The following is a 27,574-nucleotide window of genomic DNA, read 5'->3' on the forward strand; positions in this document are numbered from 1 at the left end:
GTTCTCCCTCTAGCTACTGTTAAGTTTTTGTTCCAGACTGAACTAACTTGTTTAACAAAACTTGCCTAAGGCAGAGAAGGGCATCCTTCTGCAAGTTCCAAGTATTTAATTCTAGCTGCTTTGCATTTTGCTAGCTGAGGGAATATTTGTTGCCAGTTTCCTTTCTGGAGTTTTCTTGCATAGATTTTTGTCTCCTTTTTTTTTTTTTTCTTCCTTCTAATGGATAACAGGTGAGGTCATTAATCTTCATTGTTTTGTTGGCAGAAAATAGAAGTCCACGGTGGATAGGGTATCTTTAGTATGAATGAAGCTGCTTCTACCTTCATTATATGGGTGGGGGTGACAGTTTTTCCAAACAATTTTATCTTGGTAACTAAGCAGTTTAACAGGGAAAAATTTGGGACTCTGCTAGATGTCTCATCTGGATATCTACCACCCTTCCAATATGTTCTCTCCTGATTTGGGGGGTCAGTTATTGCAGCTGCTCTTGGAAGTCAGAAGACAGACTAACTGATTTATTCATGTATTTATTTTAACAAATGCAGAAATAGCTTAGCCGAGGAAAATAAAATTACATCTGTTCCCTATCACAGCTTGCTAGCAGTAAAATGGTTTAGATATATTCTTGAAAACTGAGCAGAGGACTTTTTGTGGTTGATTAAACACAACAATGTGATTTTGTGGTGAACAATAAATAGAAAGGCACATTTATATTCAGAATGGGCTGCTTGCCAATCAAATCAGGAGGATAATCTGGGAGATATTGTGGATCATGAGTTACACACTTTTGCTCACACACTATTGAAAAATGCAGCACAAAGAAAGCTGGTGGGATAAATGTGTTCCATATCATCAAGCTGATCAATCCATAGACTGGTGGGTTGTGTCCATCTACCAGCAGGTGGAGATAGAGAGCAAACTTTTGCCTCCCTATATGTGGTCATGTGCTGCCGGAAACTCCTCAGTATGTTCTCTATCTCAGCAGGTGGTGGTCACACACAGCAGCAGCTCTGGCTAGGCCTCCAAGCCTAATTTTTAGGTTTTGTTGAGTGCCTGGGGTTGAGGGCTCTTTTGAGCAAGTGCAAACCTGGTGGTGCCAGGTCCCTCCTTTTCTCCCCCCTCCCGCTGGCTCCGTTAAAAAAAAAAAAAAAAAAAAAAATTTTGAACGGCCTTAAAGGCGTTTATTTCGACGTTTATTTAAGCGTCTATTGCAGCTACTCACTGAGACACCAGGTCGTTACAACTCGGAGCGGACAGCAGGTAATTTTACCTTTTTATAGCGGGCGGGGGTTCCCCGATTCTTCTCCTCGTGGCACATGGCGTCGGAGGGCGAGGGCGCAAAGGGTCGCTCCCCGGGTCGCTCGAGCGCTTCTAGAGGGGATGCGGGGGTCTTCAAGCCTGATTCGCCCTTGGTGGGTGACAGTTTCGCGACCGATGCATGTCCCGGTCCTTCCTCCGGCGTGGCGGTTTTTCCCGCCATAAACGCCCATCCCCCGCTCCTCGCCTCCGCCATCTTGGCCGGCCACGCGGCTCGGACGGCTTCTTCTTGGGCCGCCCTTGAGGTTGGAGACATTAATGCCATGAACGCCCTTAATTTGGGCGACGGCACAGAAGCGGCTAAAGTTAAGAGCCGTTCTTCCCGCGCGGCTCCTTCGCGGAGTTTCGCGCCGGACGCCATTTTGGATGCGCAGCATGTCTCTCCCCCGCTGTTGCGAGCGCCTAGGGCTGTTGCCCAGGCTGCGGAAGTGCACAGTCTGGGGGGTTTCTCCCCCGAGTTTGTTTTGCTGCTGCATCGGGCCTTCCTCATGCACAACACTGCCCCCGCTCCCTCCTCTGGTAAAGAGGTTGAGGTTCCCAGAGGTAAACGCCCTCGGGTTGATTCCCAGGCCTTGGAGGAATTTGTCTCCTCCGATGTAGATGAGGGCAGCGTGTCTGAGGTCTCCCAACGGTCCTTTGCGGATTCCTTGGAGGAGACGGATCCCCGCTCGGATGGAGCGGATGACCCCTCTGCAGCGCGGCTTTTTCGCCCAGAGGATTTGCCCAACCTGTTGTTACAGGCCATGGACACTTTGAAGATATCCTCTCCGGAGGACGTCTCTCCCTCAGCCCCTGTTGGCTCTGCCATTATGCTGGGGACGAAGCGCCCGCCTAGAACCTTCCACGTGCATGATGCCATGCACACCTTAATTTCGGCTCAATGGGATGTCCCAGAAGCGAGCCTTAAAGTGGCTAGTGCTATGTCCCGCCTCTATCCTTTGGCTGTGAGTGAACGTGAGGCCTATCTGTGGCCTACCGTGGATTCTTTAATCACTGCGGTGACTAAGAAAACGGCATTGCCGGTGGAAGGTGGCACGGCCCTAAAGGACGCCCAAGACAGGAGATTGGAGGCGGCCTTAAGGTCGTCCTTTGAGGCGGCTGCTTTAAGTTTGCAGGCCTCAGTTTGCGGCTCCTATGTGGCCAGGGCGTGCCTGACTATGGTGCAGCGGGCTTCCCCCTCGGATCATTCCTTGAGGGATGATTGGCCAGCCCTGGAATCGGGCTTAGCCTATTTGGCAGACTTGCTGTATGATGTCTTGAGAGCCTCAGCTAAAGGCATGGCTCAGACTGTCTCTGCGCGGCGGTGGCTTTGGCTGAAACATTGGTCTGCTGACCACGCCTCAAAATCCCGCCTGGCTAGATTGCCTTTTAAAGGCAAGCTGCTCTTTGGGGTCGAGCTGGACAAAATCGTGACCGATCTCGGCACGTCTAAGGGCAAGAAGTTACCGGAGGTCAGGGCTCGGGCTAGTGCTCGTCCTGGTACCTCCAGAGGACGGTTTCAGGAAGCCCGTCGGTACCGCCCGGGCAGGTCGGGTGCTTCTGCCCCCTCTTCCTTTAAGAGGAATTTCTCCCCCAAGCAGCATTCCTTTCGCAGAGACCGCCGTCCCGGAGGTGCTCCCTCCGGTCCTCCCCCAGGGTCTCGTACCCAATGACGGGGTATTGGTCCACGCCCCAGTGCAGATTGGAGGACGGCTGTCCTCGTTTCTGGGCGAGTGGACCACAATAACTTCAGACGCGTGGGTGCTGGAAGTCATCAGAGACGGCTACAAGCTAGAGTTCTGCCGACCCTTAAGAGACGGGTTTGTACTCTCTCCCTGCAAGTCTCCGGTCAAAGCTGTGGCAGTGCAGCAGACTTTGGACAATCTGATCCGCCTGGGTGCGGTCGTTCCGGTGCCAGAAAGTCAGCTTGGCAAGGGGCGTTACTCCATTTACTTTGTGGTACCAAAGAAAGGAGGTTCTGTCCGGCCTATCCTCGACCTCAAAGGGGTCAATCGGGCCTTGAAAGTGCGGCACTTTCGCATGGAGACTCTCCGCTCTGTTATAGCGGCAGTGAAGGCAGGGGAGTACCTGGCATCCTTGGACATCAAGGAAGCGTACCTGCATATTCCTATCTGGCCTCCTCATCAACGCTTTCTGCGTTTTGCAGTCCTGGGCCGACACTTCCAGTTCAGAGCCCTCCCGTTCGGGTTGGCTACTGCTCCGCGGACCTTTTCCAAGGTAATGGTGGTCATAGCGGCCTTCCTGCGAAAGGAAGGAGTACAAGTCCATCCTTATCTGGACGACTGGTTGATCCGAGCCCCCTCTTATGCAGAGTGCGGCAAAGCTGTGGACCGGGTAGTTGCTCTTTTGAGCTCCCTGGGATGGATCATCAACTGGGAGAAGAGCCAGCTGCGCCCGACTCAGTCCCTGGAGTATCTGGGAGTTCGATTCGACACCCAAGTGGGCAGAGTGTTCCTGCCAGACAATCGGATTGTCAAGCTTCAGGCTCAGGTGGACCAGTTCCTAGTAGCCTCTCCTCTTCGGGCTTGGGACTATGTGCAGCTGTTGGGCTCTATGACGGCCACGATGGAAGTAGTGCCCTGGGCCAGGGCTCATATGAGACCACTACAACACTCTCTGCTGCAGCGCTGGACTCCGATGTCGGAGGATTATGCGGTGCGTCTTCCCTTGGATCCAGCAGTGCGCAAGGCGCTGAGCTGGTGGATGCAGACAGGCAAGTTGTCTGCGGGAATGCCTCTGGTGTCCCCAGAGTGGATTGTCGTCACGACGGACGCCTCGTTATCGGGCTGGGGAGCCCACTGCTTGGGAAGGACAGCGCAGGGGCTCTGGTCTCCTGCAGAGGCAAAGTGGTCTATCAACCTCCTGGAACTCAGAGCCATTCGGTTGGCGCTTTTGGAGTTCATCCCGGTACTGGTGTTGAAGCCTGTACGGGTCCTGTCGGACAATGCCACGGCTGTGGCCTATGTCAACCGCCAGGGAGGTACCAAGAGCGCACCTCTAGCCAAGGAAGCTATGAGTCTATGCCAGTGGGCGGAAGCGAACCTGGAACAGCTGTCAGCGGCCCACATTGCCGGAGTCATGAATGTCAAGGCGGACTTTCTCAGTCGCCATACCTTGGAGTCCGGAGAGTGGCAGCTATCTGCTCAGGCGTTCTTGGACATCACAAAGCGCTGGGGCCAGCCGAGCCTAGATCTTATGGCGTCATCGGCCAATTGCCAAGTGCCGCGCTTCTTCAGCAGAGGACGGGACCCTCGATCCCTGGGAGTAGATGCTCTTCTCCAACAATGGCCGACACAAGAGCTTCTCTATGTGTTCCCGCCCTGGCCCATGTTGGGCAGGGTACTAGACCGGGTGGCAAAGCATCCCGGCAGGATAATCCTGGTGGGTCCGGATTGGCCCAGGCGTCCCTGGTATGCGGACTTGATCAGGCTCTCAGTCGACGATCCTCTGCGGCTGCCAGTGGAGCAGGGCCTGTTACATCAGGGTCCCGTGGTGATGGAGGATCCCTCCCCCTTTGGTCTTACGGCCTGGCTATTGAGCGGCAGCGTCTGAGGAAGAAGGGCTTCTCAGACAAGGTCATCGCCACTATGCTGAGAGCGAGGAAACGCTCTACTTCTACTGCTTACGCCAGGGTTTGGCGTATCTTTGCAGCGTGGTGTGAAGCAGGCTCTCTTTCTCCTTTCACTGCTCCAATTTCTTCAGTGTTGGCGTTCCTGCAAGAAGGTCTGGACAAAGGCCTGTCGCTCAGTTCCCTTAAGGTCCAGGTAGCGGCTCTGGCTTGCTTCAGGGGCCGCCTGAAGGGTGCTTCCCTGGCTTCGCAGCCAGATGTGGTGCGCTTTCTCAAGGGGGTTAATCACCTGCGCCCTCCTCTGCACTCAGTGGTGCCTGCGTGGAATCTCAACCTGGTGCTAAGAGCATTGCAGAAGCCGCCGTTTGAACCCTTGTCAAGGGCATCTCTGAAAGACCTGACGTTGAAAGCAGTCTTTTTGGTGGCTATCACTTCAGCCAGAAGAGTTTCCGAGCTCCAGGCGCTCTCATGTCGAGAGCCTTTTCTACAGTTCACTGAGGCAGGAGTGACTATTCGCACAGTGCCTTCCTTCCTGCCCAAGATTGTTTCTCGCTTCCATGTGAATCAGCAGCTATGTCTCCCTTCCTTTCGCAGGGAGGACTACCCAGAGGAGTACTCTGCTCTTAAATATCTGGATGTGAGACGAGTCATCATCAGATACTTGGAAGTGACCAATGATTTCCGGAAATCGGATCATCTGTTTGTCCTGTTTGCAGGTCCTCGTAAGGGTCTGCAGGCTGCTAAGCCTACAGTGGCAAGATGGGTCAAGGAAGCCATTGCAGCGGCTTATGTGGCCGCAGGGAAGGTGCCGCCTATCCAGCTGAAGGCTCACTCCACGAGAGCTCAGGCGACCTCGATGGCAGAGGCCGGATCCGTCTCCTTGGAAGAGATATGCAAGGCGGCAACTTGGGCTTCGGCTCATACATTCTCCAAGCATTACCGTTTGACTGTGGCTGCACGGGCGGAGGCCCGGTTTGGAGCTTCAGTGTTGAGGTCAGGGATTTCTATGTCCCGCCCTGGGTGAGTACTGCTTCGGTACATCCCACCAGTCTATGGATTGATCAGCTTGATGATATGGAAGGTAAAATTATGTATAATCATACCTGATAATTTTCTTTCCATTAATCATAGCTGATCAATCCATAGCCCCTCCCAGATATCTGTACTGTTTTTATTCTGGTTGCATTTCAGGTTCAAGTTTAGTCTTCAGTTACTTCAGAAAGACTTCGTGTTCAAGTTTTTTCACTTGGATTCTTCAAGAGTTAAGACGAGTTTGTGTTACAGTGAGCTGCTGCATTCCTCTCCCCTCCGTTTTACGGGGCTGGATTGAGACATAAATTCTGCCGGCACTCCCTCCCGCTTCGTGCGGCTGTAGGGCAGCTTTGTACCCCTCCCGCTTCGGCGGTGTTAGGGTCAGTCAGCTCCTCCCGCGGTTGCGGTTGCAGGATAAGCCAGATCCCCCCGCATCGGCGGGTGTGGTGTCCCTCCCCCGCTCCGCGGGGATGAGCTGGACGGATTCCCCTCCCCCACTTGTGTGGGGATGAGCTGGGTTAATTCCCCTCCCCCGTTTCGGCGGTGGTGAGCTGGGCAGAGTGTCCCTTTGTGGGTGTAATTCTCTAAGTGCTGAGTCCTGCGGATGGAGCTTTGATATCGACATACTGAGGAGTTTCCGGCAGCACATGACCACATATAGGGAGGCAAAAGTTTGCTCTCTATCTCCACCTGCTGGTAGATGGACACAACCCACCAGTCTATGGATTGATCAGCTATGATTAATGGAAAGAAAATTATCAGGTATGATTATACATAATTTTACCTTCCTTTTTTACCATCCATTTTGTACAAGTGAAGGTGAACTCCCAACTGTACAAGGCCAGGTTTTGTAGTTCCCCCTATAGCTATTCTTACTGACTTGGTATGTTTAGTTCTGCGGAGGTTTCAGCTCTTCTTATCACAGTGGCACTGCAATTTCCCTCTGGTTTTTGACTTGATGTACCACATTCAGCACAGTGTGCACTGAGGCTTTAGTACATTACATATTCATTATTTGATACCAAGTGTTGAATGAATATTGTACAAGAAGTATTCTCTTTTTTTCCCCTCCCTTCTGTCTGGTAGCTCTGAATATCCTGCAGAGTCCTATGAATCTAAGGTTTTCATTTCTATAATTTTAGTTATTCCAGACCTGCTGCAGGTGTCTGCAACTTCAACATCTCCTCTCAAAGGCCGACTTGCTTCTGTTTCTCCGCTGCATCTGACCATGACAGAGAGCAAAGAGCTGCAGCTCAGCTGCACAGCGTTGACTCAGTCCCAGCAACATACCCATCTCTCCGTCTCTTTCGGTGTGTCTGCACCTGATACACCAGTTGGGCGACAGACCCTACAAGAAATTATTGCAGTACGACGAGATTTTACCACAGAGGTTGGAGCCAGCAGTTTGTTTGCTGACCGTTATGAGAGTGGGGAGCTCCGCATAGAGAAAGCAGGCAATGACAAGTACAAGATGGTGATCACCAGCCTACATCCGGAAGATAGGGGCACATACCATTGCACAGCTGCAGAATGGATCCAGGACCCTGATGGAAGTTGGCAAAAGATTACTGAGAAGCGCTCTGTGTTGGCTCAAGTTAACATTCAAGCAATAGGTAAAGCTACTTACCATAGTGTTGTCAGTTCCCCTGAATTCTATATAGTGTGCCTAGAGATCCGCGCCAAAATCCAGGCATATTCTATAACAACGTGCATAGCTTAATTGGCTTTAAAAGCTAATTAGCATTGATAACTGCACTTAACAAGCAGTAATGAGCACTAATTGGCAATAATTAGAATTTACATGCAAAACTCACTAAGTATATTCTGTAACATAAAGGGGCAAGGAAATAGGCATTTCGTGGGCGTTCCAAAATTTACCTGCATTGTTATAGAAAATGGCCCTCTGCCCCTAAATCTACGTGCCGGGATTTATGCCAAGTTTTGTTGGTGTAAATGGAGGCGCATAGTTGTATGCACTGGGATATCAACTAAGCATATTCTATATACCACGTCTAAATCTAGACGCCATTTATAGAATACGCTTCAGTGGGCATTGTTTCCGTGTGGATTTTTCAGGCACCAAATATAGAATCTAGCCCTTCATGCCTAGCTTTGGGAACATTAACAAGTCTGGTTGTATTGGTCTAGGAAGGGGGGAATATGTTCAGACTAAGCTAGATATGCACCAAAGCTGCTGCTGATGTCAAGAAGTCTCTCAGTGCATTCAAGTGAGCAGACTTATTACTGTTTAAGGAGCCCTTTTACTAAGCCGCATAAGCATCTACGTACGCCCAATGCGCGCCAAAATGGAGTTACCGCCCGGCTACCGCGTGGCTCTTGCGGTAATCTCATTTTTGGCGTTCATCTGATATGCGCATCCGAAAAATAATTTTTCGGACATGCATATTGGATGCGCGCCAAGTGGCATTTGACGCATATAGGTCATTACCGCCCAGTTACCATGCGAGACTTTACCACTAGGTCAATGGCTGGCAGTAAGGTCACAGACCCAAAATGGACGTGTGGCAATTTTGATTTTGCTGCACGTCCATTTTCCGCAAAAATTTTAAAAAGGCCTTTTTTACAGGCGCTGGAAAATGGATCAGAGCGCGCCCAAAACCCATGCCTATACTACAGCAAGCCATTTTTCAGCGCACCTTAGTAAAAGGACTCCTCAATGACTTACATTTGCGTTTATTTGTAACTTTTTAAAATTCTATTCAACTATTTCATCATTTCTTCCTCTTTGTTTTTCTTTTCTACTGTTCTTTTTATAAGGGTCATTAGCATAAGTGTGCTCTTAAGACGTTTATTTTAGGGCAGTTCTATAAGGAAAGTAGGTGCCTACTTGTCTTTTAAAAATAATAGTGTAAATGGCAGAAATTGTCTACGTTATTGGGTGCAGCCGCAGTGTTTACTCATGTTCTGGAACAGGTGTAAATGTCTGCACTTGTAATTTTTAAGCATATGCATAGATAAGCATATTTTATAATCTGCTCATGTGCATGTGTGCTCCACCCAAACTCTGCCCCTGTTTGTGCCTTTAGCAAAACACATGCCATCATGTCAAAGTGTGTGCTTTGGTAAGAGGCCATTTACATGCATGCAAAAATGACTTTATAAAATTGCAGACAACGCTGGAAAATGGAATGTAGGAAAATCCTCATACAAATACAAAAATACTCCGCTTAATATTTGCCAAGTTCAAATCCAGAATAAGTTCTCAGGATTAATATCATACAAGAGGGAAAAGCCTCAGAGAACAACGAAGCCGTTCTCCTTACTCTTAAACATCGGCAAGGAACATTCCTGAGAAAAACCCAGTCAGTGGGGGCAGAATTTAGAAGTACATCTCAGTATTGCAGTATTGCCTGTGCAATGATAGTATATTGAGAAATCTGTCAAAGGTCACCACTATTGCAGTAAGTGCCAGACTTGTGAAATTACGGTTCAGTTGTCGCATTTTATTAATTCAGTTGATCCAAAGGATTATGTTTTATCACTGTACCACCTGTGACATGGAACTTGCAGTATAGTGTATTATAGAATGAATAGCTTTGGGGGTTCAGCATCAACCATATGCTAATGATATACATTAGGAGTGGAGGAGTGGCCTAGTGGTTAGAGCACCAGTCTTGCAATCCAGAGGTGGCTGGTTCAAATCCCACTCCTGCTCCTTGTGATCTTGGGCAAGTCACTTAACCCTCCATTGCCTCAGGTACAAACTTAGAATGTGAGCCCTCCTGAAAAAGGTGTGAGCAAAATCCAAATAAATAAATAAAGACACTTTTTTTTTGCCAACAAAAGATAAAGTTTCTGATACCTTAGCTTTGCTTGGATTATATTTGAACACAGAAAAATCATGGCTGAGAGCTAATAAGTTTCGATTAAGAACAACTAAAACACAAATGTTATTTTTATCTGGGAAGGATGATTGTCTTCCCATCTACTTTTCATGGTTGTGTTTTTCCCATTGTGATTGAGTTGAAATATTTAGGGGCAACTTTAGATACTATTCTCTGCATGAAAACACATCTTAGAAATATTTGTCAAAAAATATTTTTCAAACTAAAATCTTTAGGAAATTTACGAGACTTCATTAATTCTGAACCTTTTTCATAGTATAGTTCAGGCTTACATTTTTCCATTCCTTGTCATCAGCAGCAGATGAATCCATTAACTGATGGGTTATGTCCACCTACCAGCAGGTGGAGATAGAAAACCCTGAAAAACCATAGTGCTCTATGGATGGCTAACGCCATCTGCCTTCAGTATTTCTCTATCTCCCAGCAGGTGTGGATGTAGCTTGTTCAGCTCCTGGAAAAAATTCTGCGTGGGGTGGCTCCTGTGCTATGCCAGCTGGGGTGTTTGGCTGGTAGCACCCACTTTGAAGGCATATAGGTTCGCCCTTTCCCTACCTTACCCAGCCCCCTGCCTACTGGAGTACCTCTGTTGCTGCCTGCCTCTAACTTTCCTCACAGCGTTAAAAAAAAAAAAAAAAAAAGGAGTACGCATTTATCCTGCGTAATTATTCTGAGGCTATTTCCTGCGTGGAGCTTGACCGGAGCTCGGTTGACTCGGTCTTTGAGTGGTGCCCAGCTCCTCCGGGGAGGTCCTGCGGATGCCGTTCCAAACGGGGTAAGTGTTGGCGGGAAGCCGCCATTTTTCTTATTTAATTCCGCCCGGTCGGGCGATGGCTGCTGAGGCAGTTAAACGCTGTTCCCGTTATAGTAAACAGAGATCAGCAATGGGGCTCTGTAAGACGTGCTCTTTAGACGCTAGAGCTAGTACGAGCATGGCGAGCGATGATTCTTCCCGCTTGATGGAGCTGGCAGCGGGCGCCATTTTGGAAGCGCCACGTCTCGACCCTCGCTGTTGCGGAGGAGTGTGAGTGCAGGAGGACGCCTCGTGCAGAGGCTACCAGAGGAGCTCCTGTTCCCGTTACTCCTAATTCGGAGACGGAGGGTCAGGGTGAGTTTTTCTCCCCTGAGTTTGTGCTGTTAATGCATAAAGCCTTCATGCTGAAAAGAGCTCTGCCGCAGGTGTCTAACACTGCGTTGCTACCTGGTGTTCCCCTGGGTGATGATGGCCCGGGGCTGGTTACAGAACTTATTTCTTCCCCTGAGCGTTGGAAGGATGCTAAACATAGACGGGTAAATTCCCCATCGGAGAGTGGCACACTCCCCCCCACCCACCCCCGTGGTCGGGCTGTGGAGATTCTGAGGGTTCTGGCAGGCCTTCGTGGTCGGATGAGCTAGAGGAAAGTGCCGGTTTGCCACTGGATCTGGATGATTCCAACGCGGTTCAGATTTTCCACCGCGATGAGCTGCCAGCGCTCATTTCGGACGCCTTGCAGGCCCTCTCTATTGATGATCCTGTCAAGAGCGATGCCTCCTATGGGAATCCGAGGATGGCAAGTACTAGGAAGGCTGCTCGAGCCTTTCCTTTGCATGACTCCATCGAAGAGCTTATTTCTGCTAAATGGTCTGACCCCGATGGGCCTTTGAAAGTGGCCAGGGCTATGGGGCAGCTTTACCCTCTGAGTGAGGAGCACTTGGCCCCTTTTGGGATGCCTGAAGTGGATGCTTTGGTCAGCAAGAATTTGAAATGTATGAAGTCAGCATGGGCACAGGATTTCAGCCAAAGGCGTTCGGCAGAGCAGGCACAGGAACATAGGCAGTGGATTCTAGAGGTCAACCAAGGCTGGGGTTTGGTACACCTTACAGAACGGGGAATGGGAGGAGCAAGAGTATCCAAAGCAGAGGAGAGAGTAGTATTATAGGAAGAAGACAGCCTCATTGACAGACTTGGATGACATAGTGGTTGAGAAGAGATTTGAAACACTGGAGGAAAGTGTAGAAGGGTCAATAGCCTGAACATTCCTAAATGTTTTGGTTGAGATTGGACAGGACTGGGGGTGGAGGGTGTTTAAGTGTGAAAGTTATCAGATGATGGTCAGAGAGGGGAAGAGCTGAGGTGCAGAAACTGAAGAGTGAGCAGTTGGAGAAGATAAGATCAAGACAGTGGCCATTCTGGTGAGTAGGGATAGTGGAGCACAGTTGAAGATTCAAAGAGGATGTTAAAACAAGAAACTGAGAAGCATAAGAGAGGGATCATTAGCATGAATGTTAAAATCCCCAAGAATGCAGGAAGGAGATGAAAGTTCAAGAAAGAAGGAATGCCGGGCATCAAAGTGTGGGAGAAAGGAAGAAAGGGACTTATCAGGGGGTCGATAAATGACTGCTACCCAAAGAGGCAGAGTTGTGCTCTAACTACTGCTTTTCTTCAACTCAACTGGCTTACATCCAGCATCAATACTCTTATTCAATACTTGGACAAAAACTGGAGCAACCAAATCTTTCAAACTCTTTAAGAAAACAGGGTGAAAAAAATCTAACTTACAGTAACTACAGTAAAACACCGATTATGCGAATGCCAATTATCTGGAACAGGAGCACCCCCAGTCTCCATTTCCCACAGATAGTTGAAAAATTAAAATCGCTCACCTGAAGGATGTGGAACCGTCCGGAGATGGATAGAAAGAAGCCTCGATGAAGCTCCACTGTATCACGTGTGCCTGCGTGCCATTTGTGGTTATATATACGTGCATTCGCATCAATATGAGGCTCGCGCTACTCAACAGAGTTTTGCGGGGCCTTCTTTCTATCCAGTTCCAGAAGGTGCCATATCCTTCTGGTGAGCAATTTTAATATTCCAAAGTTTTTTTTTCCAATTATCCAGATTTATGATTATCTGGACCACCCCTTACAGAGGATAATCCTGGCGTTTTACTGTATTTTTAACTTGATTAAAAGTTTTTTTTTTCACCACATCAATAGTCACTGAAGTAATGCAGACCACTTTTCTTCATCCTTCAAAGGACATTCCAATTCAAAAGGCTCTCCCCCCCCCCCCTCATATCCACCCATGTGAACGCCCACCTGCAAAATACGTGCCATTGAATATAGAGATGTACTTACACAACACTGCATAGCTGGAAAATGGTTATTTGTTAGCGTCAGCGCCACTGTTGTGCACGAATGGTATTATCTCTTCCTACCAGCAGGTGCAGGTAGAGAAAAGAATGAACTCTATGAGTGATATCACCGGTAGTATGCTGTGGTGCCCCTGGAAGTTTCCAGTATTTTCTCTACCTCTAGCAGGTGGTTGTGCTGGTTGGTGCTTTTGTCCCTGGCCTAGCTCCCCGCTCCGCTGGATCAGCCGCACATCATGGTAGAACCTAAGGGCTGCTCCCAGAGTTCCGGTATTAGGACCGAACCTGATTGAGCACAGAGTTTAGCTCCACAGTCCCACCCCATGGGATCTTGCCTGAGGGATGCAGCTCGCAATCCCCTCACCCCTCCTGCCCATATATCCTGTTTGACTGTAAACCTATCTCCGAGCTCCCCCTGTAGCTCAGGGAAATAACTTTCACTCACATATAACGGATTTCTCTGCTTTAGCACCAAGGATAGTCAGGGGAAATGGCGGAGTTGCTGAGACCTCGGGCTGAGGCAGGCCCCGATCTATCTGCAGATCCCAGTGCGTCTTCCACATGGTCTGACATGTCATCGGTTAGATGCTATTTGACCTGTAAGAACCGGCAGCTCAGCACAGATACCGGTTCTATTTGTCCACAGTGAAATGGACCATTTCTGACTTTGGAAACAGTCCGGAGAGGGCCCATCAGGTCTGCTTTGGCGGGAACAGCAGCCATTTTGCCCTCACTTTCTTCTGCAGCTGTTCCCGTAATACTGCTATATTCTGGTTTATGCAGGGTAGCGAGTGCCACTCTGTGGTGTTATGCTCACTTACTTATCAGTGCAGCTGCTGTGGTTGATGGGGCATGGGTGCATTACAGAAAGGGACCTTCTGCTGCTTGGGCAGATGCATACTGAAATCTTACAGGGAGCACCACAGCATATTACAGGTGATGTCACTGGTAGAGTTCAGTCTTTTCTCTACCTCCACCTGCTGGTAGAAAGTGATAACACCGTTCATGCAGAATAGTGTTGCGGACTAAAAGAAAATGATCGTGTAAGACATAGTTCCTCCTTTATGAACATATTTATCCACATACACATATAAAGGACTAGAATACCAGCATTTACATGCTTTTTGGAGCCTAAAAATAGGTTGTCTTTATAAAATTTCCCCTGTGTGTTTGATTTTGCAAAATGCACTTACCCAATAGTTAGCTACCTATTGAAAGAAGCAGCAGTATACAGCAGGCTGAGTCCTTAGGGAAAGGTTTACTAAGGCACAAATGTCAGCAGAATCCTACCAAAGCCTCAGGTCACTGTAGCTGATCAAGGTGACACAACATTAGGCTCGCCTGGCCAGGAAAATAACAGAGACGGCCAGACCAGAGCATGTGAATGTACTAGTGTTATTTAATGTGCTTATTTATGAACATAAGCAGTTGTTTTGTTTCTCTGTTACCCTCTGCTGGCTTTGGACTAAACTACTTTCATTACTTACTAATCAGATATTTCTTTTTAGTTGTGGAATAGAACACAGCTACTCTTAGTCATGGTGATGATCACACTTGTTTTGGTTCTAAGTAGTTATACTTTGTATCAGGCTAGCCTAAATTTCCGATACCGATTACAGCAGTAACAATCCTTCCCTCTGTGGCAATTGATGTTATTTTTTTATTCTTGCAGATGATCAGCTCAAAGTGTTAGTAAGTCCTGCAGAGATCCGCGTAAACTCGGGTGACACCATGGAGCTTTTCTGTAATGTGACTGGCATCATTTCCCCATTGCCAGCTGTTGTTTATTCTGTGAGCTGGGAGGTTGCCACAGACCAGCATCCTCAAGGACAACTAGTGGCATCACTGACTGTTAATGGAGCAGTTATCTTAGGCAATGACTATAACAATAGTGAAAATGGCAAGCGCCATATCTCCCTGGAGAAACTGTCAACCTTGCCAGAATATTACCGCTTAAGAATCCATGCTGCTCAGCCTGGAGACTTGGGCACGTACAGATGCATAGTGAAAGCCTACATTCTGCACTCTAACCTGATCCTACAACCTGTTTCCAGACAGAATTCAGAGGGGCTGAAAGTGCTCATGAAATCTGAAGGTAAGTCTCTCATTTTATGAAATGTTGCCGTGTGAGGCAACCGACCTGAGCCCATTTATTTCATAGGGTTCCCTACATTCCTAAATACCTACGGGCACTGTTACAAGATCATACTTTGCCAGCATCCACACCAGGCTTCCAGTGCTTCACAAGTAATTAGAGAGTAATTTTCAAAGTGCTTCATTAATGGGCTTTCTGAAAACTACTTTTCCTTCATTGATGTGTTGGGTTAGCGTTCTTCCACATAGTAACGCATATAAATACCTACATTGTCCATCCAGTCTGCCCAACAGGGTGACCAGAGGCATTCCCATCACTGTGTGCCAGTTACGAACGAACATTGGCATCACAATCAGGGCAGCTGGCAATTTTTTACCATGCCTATCACATATAGACAAATGTATATGTTACCATGCCTGTATGCAGTTCTATATGATGCCACGATATCATACCACCATGCCAGTAGTCTGAATAGTAGTTTAATTATGTATTCAGCATTATCATATTCATGATGATAATGATTATACCAACAATCCAACAATATTGCTAATAAATAACATCTTGATCTTAAGGTTGAAATTACCCTCCCCCACAGAGATACACAACATCTATACTCATAGCGTATGATATAAATCTACTATAATAAAACTCACCCTCAACGTTCTGAGGACACTGACGTCAGTGAAGCCAAGCTCTGACTTCCTTCAAAAAGGTTCGAAGGTTCGTGGTGGTGAAGCCACCAAAATCGCTCCGGGCCCCGCCCTCGAGGGCGGAACAATGGCAGAACAATGAAGGGGTTGGCAGGGAGGGAGGTGGGGGTGAGAAATCGCTCCGGGCCCCGCCCTCGAGGGTGGAGCAATGGCAGAACAACGAAGGGGTTGGCAGGTAGGGAGGCGGAGGGGTGGAAAATTGCTCCGGGCCCCGCCCTTGAGGGCGGAGCAATGGCAGAACAACGAAGGGGTTGGCAGGGAGGGAGGCGGGGGGTGGGAAATCGCTCCGGGCCCCGCCCTCGCGTCAGACCTCATGATGTTGGGGGCGGAGCAATGCCAGAACAACGAAGGGGTTGGCCAGGGAGGGAGGGGGGTGTTGGCGACGAAAACCTTGCTAGCGCCCATTTCATTTGCTCTGAAACGGGCTTCTTTTACTAGTGTGATATAAAATACACATACTTGATCCTGACCTGTTTTTGCCATTTTTTGAATAGAGCGTAGACGCCTGCCCAGCACTGGTCTTACTTCCCAACTTTTGGATTAACCTTCTATTCACCAGTCCTACCCGTCATAGCACTTCAGTCATGAGGTCATTTAAGTTTTTTGTTGATTTCATCCTCTTTCCAAATAGGGATTCAAAAATGTGTGTTTATCACACACATTTTTGAATGCCATCATTGTTTTTATCTCTACCACTTCCATCAGGAGGATATTTTAGGCATCCACTACCCCCGCCATAAAAAGGTATTTCCTGATATTACTCCTAAGTCTACCGCCCTTCAACCTCAATTTCCTTAGCGTCCCTCCGGACCAGCCCAGGATTGGACTGATGGGTTGTGCACTGCTTCCAGCAGGTGGAGACTGAGAAGTTCTGAGTCTGAGATCCAATAAGAGCCATGGCCATGTGACCCCAGACCTGTAGGTATGCTATATACAGGAGGACAACTCCTAATATATATCCAGAGATACTTAGCTGACAGAACACTACTAAATAGCATTTATTCTGGACCCGTGTCTAGGGGAAGTGTACCTCTTTGGCCCAATGGCAAGCTAGCTGTGTTGGAAAAAGGAACAATGCCACAAATGGAATATATTATTTATTAAGTAAAGAAATATATATATATATAAATAGTTCTGGAGCAAAATGCCAAGCAAAATACAAAATAACTTGCTATGAAAATAGATTATCACCAAAACCTCGATAATGGCATATGATATCCTAATGATTATTATGAGAACTTAACACCACACATCTTATGCAAAATACACAGCAGCCAAATTCAGACCATAAGTCATGACCTAAAACCCATCTGTCTCAGACAAAAGCCAAGGACTAATTATCCCCATGAATATCTGGGTATGTGTGGTCACCTGGACGTTAAGTAGACACTGGCCGATATTCAGTCACAGACAGTTAATTAGCTTGCTGCCATCCTAACTTTATTCCACTTTGCTGTTTAACAGACTGAATATTACCACTATCTGGTTAAGTACTGGCTGTGCCCAAGCTCCACCCACAGACCCCCCTGCACTAACTGGGCAGTGTAGGGGCAGTTGCACTGTTTGGTTAGGTGCCACTGCCTGTCAGCGGATAGGCAGGCACCAGCGATTTAACGCTTTAGATTGCAAGCCCTCCAGGGACAGGAAGCTACCGACACTACCTGAATGTAGCTCACTTTGAACTGCTTCTGAAATATAGCACAAGAAGCATTCTTTCTACAAAGCCATAAGCTAAAGACCACATATAAGTAGTGCTGTTGCATTCACTGTATTAGACAAGTAACTTCATTTAGCAGGGGCACAGCCCAGGATTAGGTGATTTGAAATTTCAAATTGCATATCTGTAAGGGACCATTACCTCTGCTAAACACAAGTGTGTGTGGGGGGAATCTTGAATTTGACTCTGTATTTATAGTAAGACAGTTTGCCTCTATGACTAGCAGATATATGACCAGGGGGCTCATTTTTCAAAGCACTTAGACTTACAAAGTTCCATAGGTTACTATGGAACTTTGTAAGTCTAAGTGGTTTTGAAATACACCTCCAGGTGAATTAAGAATGAAAAAGAAGGTAAATAGAGTTCCAGCCCTTTCATGTTGAATTATAGCCTCTCTCCTCTGAAAGTTACAGAACTATATTTTTTTGAGTAGAGAAAAATTCCCTGGAAGACAAGTTTTATGTTTACTCAAGGCTTCTCCAGAATTGTGATCATCTAATAAATCAGTAAAAAAAAAGTTTAATATTTCCTCTCAAAGGGAAGGTGTCTCTAATAGGAATACACACTAGTGTTACATAAGTGGACAGGATTCATATACACAAATGTATGTTTATGGCCTGTATACTCACATAGCAGTCTATGATAAATCTGGACAGCATTTGTAACGTACAGATGGCATTCTCTACCCCTGCACTTTCTCATTACCTACCAATTCTTTTGGGTGCGTTTAGGTGGTAGACACCATTTTAAGTAGATTTAAGTAAATATCATGTACATAGGGACCCTGTTTACTAAGGTACACTAGTGTTTTTAGCGCACGCTAATGCTAAAGACACCCATGGGTGTCTCTAGCATTAGCTCACGCTAAAAACACTAGCGCGCCTATAGCGAGGCTTAGTAAATGGGCCCCTAGAGTTGACTGAAAATAAATGAAGTGACATAAGAAAAACCCCAGACATTGATAATAGGAATGCAGAATAAAATGAGGGCTATGTTTCTTTCTGATCTGTAGCTGTGGTACTTCAGGCCTATTCCTGGATGGTTTCATCTTCTGTTTACCGTGGAGAAACAGCTGGGCTACTGTGCAATATTACCTTGGAAGCAAAACAGACTGCACACGTGGCAGTTAGCTGGTGGGCAGAGCTGGGCATGGACAAGCAGCAGGAACCCAAAAGCCACCTGATAGCATCAGTGAACCGAGAAGGAATGATGGAGCCATCCGAGCGGGCGTCTGGAGGAGAAGTGAGCATCGACAAGCTGGGACCTCTGTGCTACAAGCTGCGGATGCATCAGTTGCAGCAGGCAGATGAAGGGCAATACTACTGCACTGCCACTGCTTGGATCCAGTCTCCGGACCAAAGCTGGTACAGCGCTGCCTCTGCAAAATCGGAGTCTGTCACTGTGTATCCTTATGCACGGGGTGAGTTAAAAGATGCATGCATCTTCTGTTTTTGAATACTATGGAAGCTTGCTAAAACCAACAAAGTAATTTTGTAGAGCTGTCTTTTATTATGATATTGAGTGTTAGCCGATGTGAACTTTCAGTTCAGACAGGTTAAAAAAGGAATCTGAGGAGACAGAACCCACGGGGGCGGGGACAGGGACAAACTTTGTTCCCGTGCCATTCTCTACTTTTCGGTTCTCCTTTTGCTTTCTTAATTGTCCTGAAGCAGTAATAGACTCCACTGTGACATATGAGTACATGCTCTCCCAAAGTAATTGGTGAAGGTTCGGGTAAAAACTGCCTGGTAATGATGACAGAACATTTCTTTTGTTGAAGGTTTTTTATTTTTTGTTACATTTGTACCCCGCGCTTTCCCACTCATGGCAGACTCAATGCGGCAGGCAATGGAGGGTTAAGTGACTTGCCCAGAGTCACAAGGAGCTGCCTGTGCCTGAAGTGGGAATGGAACTCAGTTCCCCAGGACCAAAGTCCACCACCCTAACCACTAGGCCACTCCCGTTTGTGTAATAAGGCAGAAGGTTGATGACAGAATGTATCTTATATATCATGTTTGTGCATCAGGAGTATCAAACGTTGCTTAGGTGCTAACTAGGACTGGAGACGCAGCCATCCTCTATAAAATGGTGTCTCAGTGTTGATGCCCACTTTGTAATGCTAGATATTTCTTTGGCATATGTACTCTGTCTTTCACGTCTGTTTGTGCCACTTACAATTCCCTAATACATGCGTTTGCTTAAAATCATTCAGTACTTTGTCAAAATATCAACAATAAATATTGCACTCGCAATCCTGCGCTCTTGTTATCGGTAAACGATGCATCAATATATGCACAAGGGTCAATATTCAAAGTGATTTAACCAGGTAGGACCAGCTTCTGCCCAATTAAATTGCACCGACCAGGTCAAAGCCAGATATTCAGCAGCTCATACCTGGATAGTGCCACTGAATATTAGGGCAGACACTGTGGTACTATCTGGCTAGTGTGGTCCAGGGATGGAGCCAGGATTTTCCCCGGCACTGCCGATTATTAAGCGGTACTACCTGGTTAATAGGACAGCCTGGGCAGTGCCTGGATAAATCTAGCAGGCCGCTGAGTACGTTTAAAGCTGGGCTTCTTAACCTTTAACTGAACAATCAAACCCTCACACCCCTGTGTCCACTAGTGAATACTGACATCTATATATGTTGCTAACTGTTAGCTTTTAACAGTGCAAATGGCTAACGTTCTATTTTGTTCTGGGTATTTATATCTTGCCACAATCAGTAAAGAATCTAAGTTTAAAACACACAATTAAAGATACTGACAGCACTACTATATTATTTATCCAAATATTTACTAAAAAGATAAACCTTCAATCCTTTACAAAATTGTAAATATCCAAAAAACATTTGAATTTGTTTAGTTACAGAATTCCACAATTTGCTAGCTTGATAAATAAAAGAGCCATCAAGAACAGACAGAAACCCCAGTAAAGAGCAGAATAGAAGCAAGAATTCTTCCGAAAGCCTGGATAAGCTATTAACTGTGGAAGAAGAGAAGAGCAATTCCCCTGTAAGATTTTACGCAGAAACTGGTATTCAGTGCAGGCTTTTGAGTAAAGGAGTCACATGATCATATCAGGAACAACCATAGATCATTTTAGCTGCAGTATTTTGCAGCAGCTTAAATTTAATCTGACATACAGGACACTTACAATAGTCCAATTGAGACAAAACAATAGCCTGCACCAGCATATGAAAGTGTTCTGTAAAAGAGATCGATCTAATTGTTCTTAATTGTCGCAATTAAAAAAATATTTTTTTATTCAAGCAATTTATTTGAGTAAATACCTTATAGAATCTTTCAAATGACAACTGCTCTCCTGAATCAGTTGTAACGTTACAAGGGATCAAAGACACATCGTTACAAAAGTACATGTCTCTAAAATTACAGTAGTACACTCTTAAACTACCAATAACTGTCCTAATAACTGCTTTCACTCTGTCTAGAAAGTTTCAATAAATTGCCTCAGATTTCAAGACCCTTCTCCACACCCTATTTGACCTCTTTCTCGCACTCCTTGGGGGTGCGGGCACCAGTGGTTAAGATCATCTAATTTAAAGAAATACTGACTGCCACTGGCTAAATATAACCCCCATCATATTCAGCTCTTGCGAGCAGGATGGCAGCTATCAGTAGCCAGTGCTGAACATTAAATTATGATGTCTCATCAGTTCTATGAACACATGATAAAGTACTTAGTAACATAGTAGAAGACGGCAGAAAAAGACCTGCATGGTCCATCCAGTCTGCCCAACAAGATAAACTCATATGTGCTACTTTTTGTGTATACCCTACCTTGATTTGTACCTGTCCTCGTCAGGGCACAGACCGTATAAGTCTGCCCCGCCTCCCACCACCAGCTCTGGCACAGACCTTATAAGTCTGCCCAGCACTATCCCCGCCTCCCAACCACCAGCCCCGCCTCCCACCACTGGCTCTGGCACAGACCGTATAAGTCTGCCCAGCACCATCCCCGCCTCCCATGTTACTGAGGAATTGCAGATGTCCAGCACTGTTTTCCTGTACTGTGTATGACAATCAAATAGAAAGCCAGACAGATGCTGTCTTATTTAACTGGTGTTTTATGTAAGTCCTGCTATCAGCATTCCTTTTTCATTTTGGGCTTACTATTCCTCATTTTACCTGTTGCCCTACATAGATTCCTTTTTTCAACTTTTTATAGATCAATTGAAGTAGAATTATCTAAATCAATTAACTTAACAGTATTAGCAGCCAGGAAAGGGTTGTTAGATGGCCAGTATAGGTCTGTTGTGGTATTCTTGACATGATTTTCTTGTTTTCTGGTAGCTATGGATCTCTTGTTAATCCCTCTCATTGTCGGAATAGCCAGCGCCCTTTTTGTCGGGATTACCATTGTTGCCACAGTGACATGTTGCTTCATGAGAAGGCTGCGATATCGAAAGAGGTGAAACAGAACAGAAGGAGAGAGGTATGTGGAAACTCCTGCCTTTCTTTCCTTGTGGTAGGGGAACACACCTGTCATTGTACTTAATTCAAACTGCAGTCAGGTCTGTTTTTATCCATTGAGCTGGATCCACAGGTGACTCAAGTTAATTAGCTGATTTCTCAAATGAAGGACTATTATGTACAGATAAGACTCCAAGCATTATGGTAGGTTATCTATTGTCTTCATCTGATATAAATATACAGTAAACGTAATCCAGGTCCTTCAGTCCTTCATTTTATTATTGTACCAGCAGCTTGTTTTGCTTCATACTTTGTTTTGTTTTAGGGTTTTTATTTTGTTTTGTTTTTGTTTCACTGTGTTTTGGGTTTTTGCTTATTTGTTTGTATTGTGACCCTATGGTTTCCTCCTTCTCCCTTATACTTTCAGCTCAATGAGAACCAAAGGCTGGAATCTGGCACCGTAAGCCTTTACTTCATTTATTCATTAATTAATTTATTATCCAGCAATACAACTTCTAGTTGACCTAAGTGGAGTACATCAAAACAGCAATAAAATAATATATAAACAAAACAGCATAACAAACAATCAAAATTTAGGCTTGCCTGACTGTCTACTAAAAGTATAAATACTTGGGTATTTTCACCATGCTTCATATTCCAGCTATCTGGACCTAATCTGTCCTTGTAGTCATTATCTTGGCGCAGGTATCAAGCTAAGATTTCCTTCCAGACCCCTGTAATAATGTGCTCTGAATCCAGCCACTCACTGTTGCCCTTAAGCAGTGATTGCAACTATTTCTCTTCCCCAAGGCTGTGAATGCTGTCTCCACAGCACACTCGACTAACCGAGAGAGTGAAAGACTCAACTGTGAGATTGAACTGGGGATTTTCTGTGTGGCATTGTGCAGCTTTCTCAGAGTTGCGGTCCTGGCCTTGTAAATGTTTTAATAATGTAAGCATGATGCTTTGGCTGTTACACAACTGGCAGAAGAAGATGCAGGTTAGGGTGAAGCATCATGGAAGGGTGTGACTTGTTTTTTCCCCCTCCAGCTTTGGGCAAATCATTTTTCTTCTGTTTCTAACTATAGCCAGCCATATGCACTGTTCCTTTGTCCATCTCCTGTTGGAACACATTCTTGCAGTCCACTTGGCAAGGATATGGTGCCAAATATTCTGCCTCAAAGACAACTGTAAGCATATATGTAACATTAAAATAATTGTAACTAGTGGACTTGGTTTTATTTGATTTATCGGAAAGGGGGGGAGGTGTTCAGTACATTGGGCAAGACATAGAAGGCACTGCTTAGAAAGTTTTTAATAGAGGGGAAAAATGCATCTTGTGTTCTTGGGTGAATCCAGAGCCTCCATCTTTTTGAACATGGCATTCCAGTATCCGTAGTCTGGCATTGTGGGAGGTGAGAGAACAAAAAGAGAAATGAATTACCTTTCTGTTTGGGATCCATATTTACAATCTCTATCACAGGTAGCGAGGAGTTTGATACCGAATCACTTATACCCTCCTGGTAGCTATTAGGAGACTTTTGTGTTGCTCTGTAGTTTCCACTTATTTGGAACGTTTTAATCTTCAGGTATGGGAGGAAGAGGGGTTCAGTTGGGGGAACGGTTCTATTTGTTTTTACTGGTGGTGGAAGGGTATAAGAAACTAAGCTCTCTGCATTTTTTTGTTAATTTATTATTTGGTCATGTACTGTTGTTGATTCTCAAACAGTTTTGAATATAAAATAATTATAACTTTACTGTAATCTTCTTTGGATAAAATGTTCTTATGAAAACTGGAGGATGGCATCAGAGGAGCAAACACTCTTAAAACCAAATGGCATGATCATAATAAAATACGCTTTTTATTCTGAAAAATATGGTGAATATTGTGATGCAGAACGAACAAAAAAAGATAACCTAGCGGTCAAGTAACAGGAGAAAGAAGACAGATCCAATAAATAGGCAGTTTTGATTTCTTTAAGTGGTGAGCATGGGGTGGGAGAGGGAATGCCATCTTCCTCCTCCTCTTTTGTCCTTACAGGTCAGTCATAGTCAAGGATGAGATCTGGCACCATAAGCCGTCATTTGCAATTACTATATACTATATTTTGTATCCCTTACCAACTAACTTTGTTCTATTTATTGTAGTAATAGTCCTCAGCAGGAGGCCATGCATCTAAGGGCCTTCCTAAACCCTGTAATCATGGGCCTTATCTGGCTTTTGCCATTGTACAGTGCCCATGATATGCCCTTCCCAGGGACGATAAGTGCTGCTTCCACAACATCCTTGGCTAGCTAGGGAGTGGAAGGCTGAGCAGGAAATCAAATTCACATTCTTCTACACTGAGCTGACCCAGCAGTTTGATAGCTTAAAGAAAATAAGTAACTTTGAATATCAGGCAGTTATGTCGATAGCAGGTGCTGCTACCTGGATAAGTAATGCTAACTACGGCCATACTTGGATTGCTCTGAAAATTTCTACAGACTTGTCCTTACACTATCTGGATAGCACCAGGATGGTATGGGGCAGAGCAAGGAGTTACTTGGAGAACAGCATTGAATATTGCCACTCGCCATGTAACTCCCAGTGTTGCCCTTTCTACCTGGATATTCCATGTCAGCGAATACTCGGATATTGATGCTGAATACGCAGGTATAATTTGACTGTGGCGGCCAACGTTTAACACAAATGCTAACTGCCATAGCGGAATTTGGGGGGGATTAAACATTGTCGCTGCATCTTCAACATTTTGCAAGGAAGAAATTGTATCTTGCTTTTGCAAGATTAACGAATTACTACAAATTAATTCAAGTTCTTTTCTTTCCACAGGACGCAATTTCATGTCAGTCTTCCCTAGCTTGCTGGATTTCCTTTTTTGACAACAGGCATCCATTCTCTCTTCTGCTCCAGCTCTTTCAGATTAGACAATAAGTACTGTAGTTTTGAAAGAACTAATATTGTTAAAAGTTTTGAAAATCTTGCAAAACTGGTTTGTCCATAATTTGTTATGGAAGGAAGAGTGCAGCATGAATATTTTCGTACTCGGCTCTGGACTTCACAAGAAGGAAGACACAAAAGGGACAAGAGAAAGCACCAGTCATTTCCCACAGACATTAACGTTTAACTGTGAACATTTTTAAATATGAAATAAATTAAAAATGCCCTCTGTGAATTAAGGATGGAAAATTGGTCCTTGTCGTGCTCTGTTCATGGAGCCTGTCTTTGTGATCTCATAACACACAAGCACACACTTTTGTTTGTGAACCAAGGACTTAGATCCAGCTGTGCTAGTATAATGATAAGTTTGATTCTGGTCCAATGGTCCTGGTGTGATTTCTGTCCATCCTCATGGACACCACAGCAGTCAAACTTCTTATTAACATGACAACGTTTGGAATTCAGTTCTGTAGCTAGAACCCGCCAGTGGCACACAGAGTGTTTCTCCTGAAGACCCATTTAAGAATTAATTCTATTTTAATGACTTCTGTTTTAAACATATGTTAGAGTAGAACAGCCCACAATAAATGCTACTGCAGAATGATTTGTGAGGTTACAATCTTGAGTAACAGGTGATTTATAAGGTAACCATCTACTATTATGAGGGCTGGCTTTTAGAGCATGCAAGCTGTGCAGCCACATAAAGAGCCATGCCAGAGGAGGTGTCATTATGCCAGTGTCCCTTCTTCCATTGACACCTCTTGGTATTAGACTTTGGGCTGCAGCCAGCAGCCAATCCATGGCAGAATTGGAGGCAGAATCTGCTTTAAAATGCTGGAGGCACATGCAGGAGGTGGGGCTTCCCACACCATTGTCTTTTTCTGAGGCTGATCCAAAGCAGAAAAAGTCCTTCTTCCCAGTCTGCATGGAAACTGCCACCACAAAGCTGAAGCAGGGTTATGGGAGGCACCACTAGAGAAATCTGAGGGGCAAGTAGGAGGGACTCAGAATGTAAGATAGTGACTCTTCTGTCTTCTTTCTGTGATCAATGTGCAGGGAGGAAAGGGGTTGAAGGAGAGACAGTTTTGATACTGGGTAGAGGGTAGGTGAGTAGATGAAAGAGGGGAAAATTGTGGGGAAGAGAGGGAGAAGCTGCTGAGCATTCTGAGAACTGGAGAAGTAGTCTAGTGGTTAGAGCAAGACTGAAAACCAGGGAAGCTGCAGTTCAAATCTCAGCTCTCCCACTGACACCTCCTTGTGACCATGGGCCAACTCCTGACCACTGCTTGATCTGCTTGCCTCTTAAAATTGGAGTGAGTTTACTGGTCTCTACTAAAGCCTCTTTTTCATAACTGGGAAAGACAAAGCCTGGAGCAGCAGTGAATGCTGTAGTTCAGCACTGCATAGCAAATATGTGACTTAAGACAGCAGCAGCAAAGAGAGGAAATGAGGGCTGACATGCTGCCTACCAGATAAAACTAAAGTTTTTCCCAAGTGCAACAAATGGGAGAAATCGTATTACTGAAAGGACTGAAGGTCTTTCCTTTTGTGCTTACCAAGCACACAGATAAATGCAAAAAGGACACTCTGGAGGGGGATCTATGTCCAGTCTGTGTTGAGAATTCATAACCCTATCTGGCTATTGGATTGGGCATACAGCTACCCAGTGCAGTCGCTTGTGAGCAGTTTTTAGATATTTGAGCTTGTTCAATCAGGCTACACTCCAAGCTACCACACTCCTGAACGTGTAACGTTTTTGCTGTTTAATTCTGCTTACACACTTGTTTCCTTGAAAGTTTCTTAGAATCTGTTTGGCAAAGTGGTCTGGTTTCTGTTCTAGTCAATTTTGAATAGAGACTTTATTGGACTGATGTAATACGTCTGTGATTAGCTTTCAAGAGTTGTTCTGTGCTCTTTCTTGATGAAAGGAGCATAACTCTCCAAAGCTGGTCACAGCTGTATTGAGTTAGTTCAGGGGTTCTCAACCCAGTCCTCGGGACACACCTATCCAGTTGGGTTTTCAGGGTACCCATAATGAATATGCTTGAGATAGATTTGCATGCCCTTCCTCCGTTGTATGCAAATTTATCTCATGCATATTCATTGTGGGTACCCTGAAAACCCAACTGGATAGGTGTGTCCCAAGGACTGGATTGAAAAACCCTGAGTTAGTCCAGTAACATGGTCTTATAACTTGTTTGTTGACCCTTTTGACGCTTCTTGCATGGCTGTATTGTGATTTTTAGGCACCTACCTCTTCAAAATTTAATCCTGAATGTTTGAATTGTGTTGTAATGGGTTTCAATTCAACATAAAGGACCATGTATATAATCAGCTGAAGTTCACAAAATGCTTTTATGATCACTGTTTCTATGGATGCTCTGAAACGTTTATGGAAAATTGGCTGAGATTTAGTGTTTTTAAGGTCATTGTCAGTGCTTAAGGGCTCTCATAAATTGTTTTTGTTCATCCAGTTATTTGTATTCTCTTTAATATAGTTTAGGCAGAAAGTGGAAAATGTATTAATGCTTATTACTTGGAGGTGAAAAAATGTGGGTATGGCAGGGAGAGAAAAAATGTGGGTATGGCAGGGAGAGAATCTCATAGATGAGTTTGCAGCTTTATACAGGTGCAAAGACTTGAACTGGCAAAATTGAAATCAAAGCAATTTAAGAAGTAATTCTGCTTTATACTGGGTAAGAAACATCAAAGACAATGATTAGGGTATCATTTGGGCAAATAAAATACCATCACACATCTTCAAGGC

At 45.4% G+C, this 27,574-nt stretch overlaps 1 protein-coding gene across 1 annotated transcript in view; it reads left to right on the top strand.

Annotated features, from left to right (window-relative positions):
• IGSF8 (immunoglobulin superfamily member 8) overlaps window positions 1-26,839 on the top strand; it is a 40,048-nt gene extending 13,209 nt beyond the window's left edge. The window contains exons 3-7 of the mRNA XM_030187106.1: window positions 7,060-7,530; window positions 14,584-15,006; window positions 18,446-18,853; window positions 21,750-21,891; window positions 24,700-26,839. Of these exons, the coding sequence (XP_030042966.1) occupies window positions 7,060-7,530; window positions 14,584-15,006; window positions 18,446-18,853; window positions 21,750-21,871 (1,424 nt within the window). The 3' untranslated portion in view covers window positions 21,872-21,891; window positions 24,700-26,839. The remainder of the gene's footprint in view (window positions 1-7,059; window positions 7,531-14,583; window positions 15,007-18,445; window positions 18,854-21,749; window positions 21,892-24,699) is intronic.
• The last annotated feature ends 735 nt before the right edge of the window (window positions 26,840-27,574 follow it).

Source organism: Microcaecilia unicolor, chromosome 14 (genome assembly GCF_901765095.1).
Source record: "Microcaecilia unicolor chromosome 14, aMicUni1.1, whole genome shotgun sequence".
In the NCBI taxonomy this organism is placed as follows: Eukaryota; Metazoa; Chordata; class Amphibia; order Gymnophiona; family Siphonopidae; genus Microcaecilia; species Microcaecilia unicolor.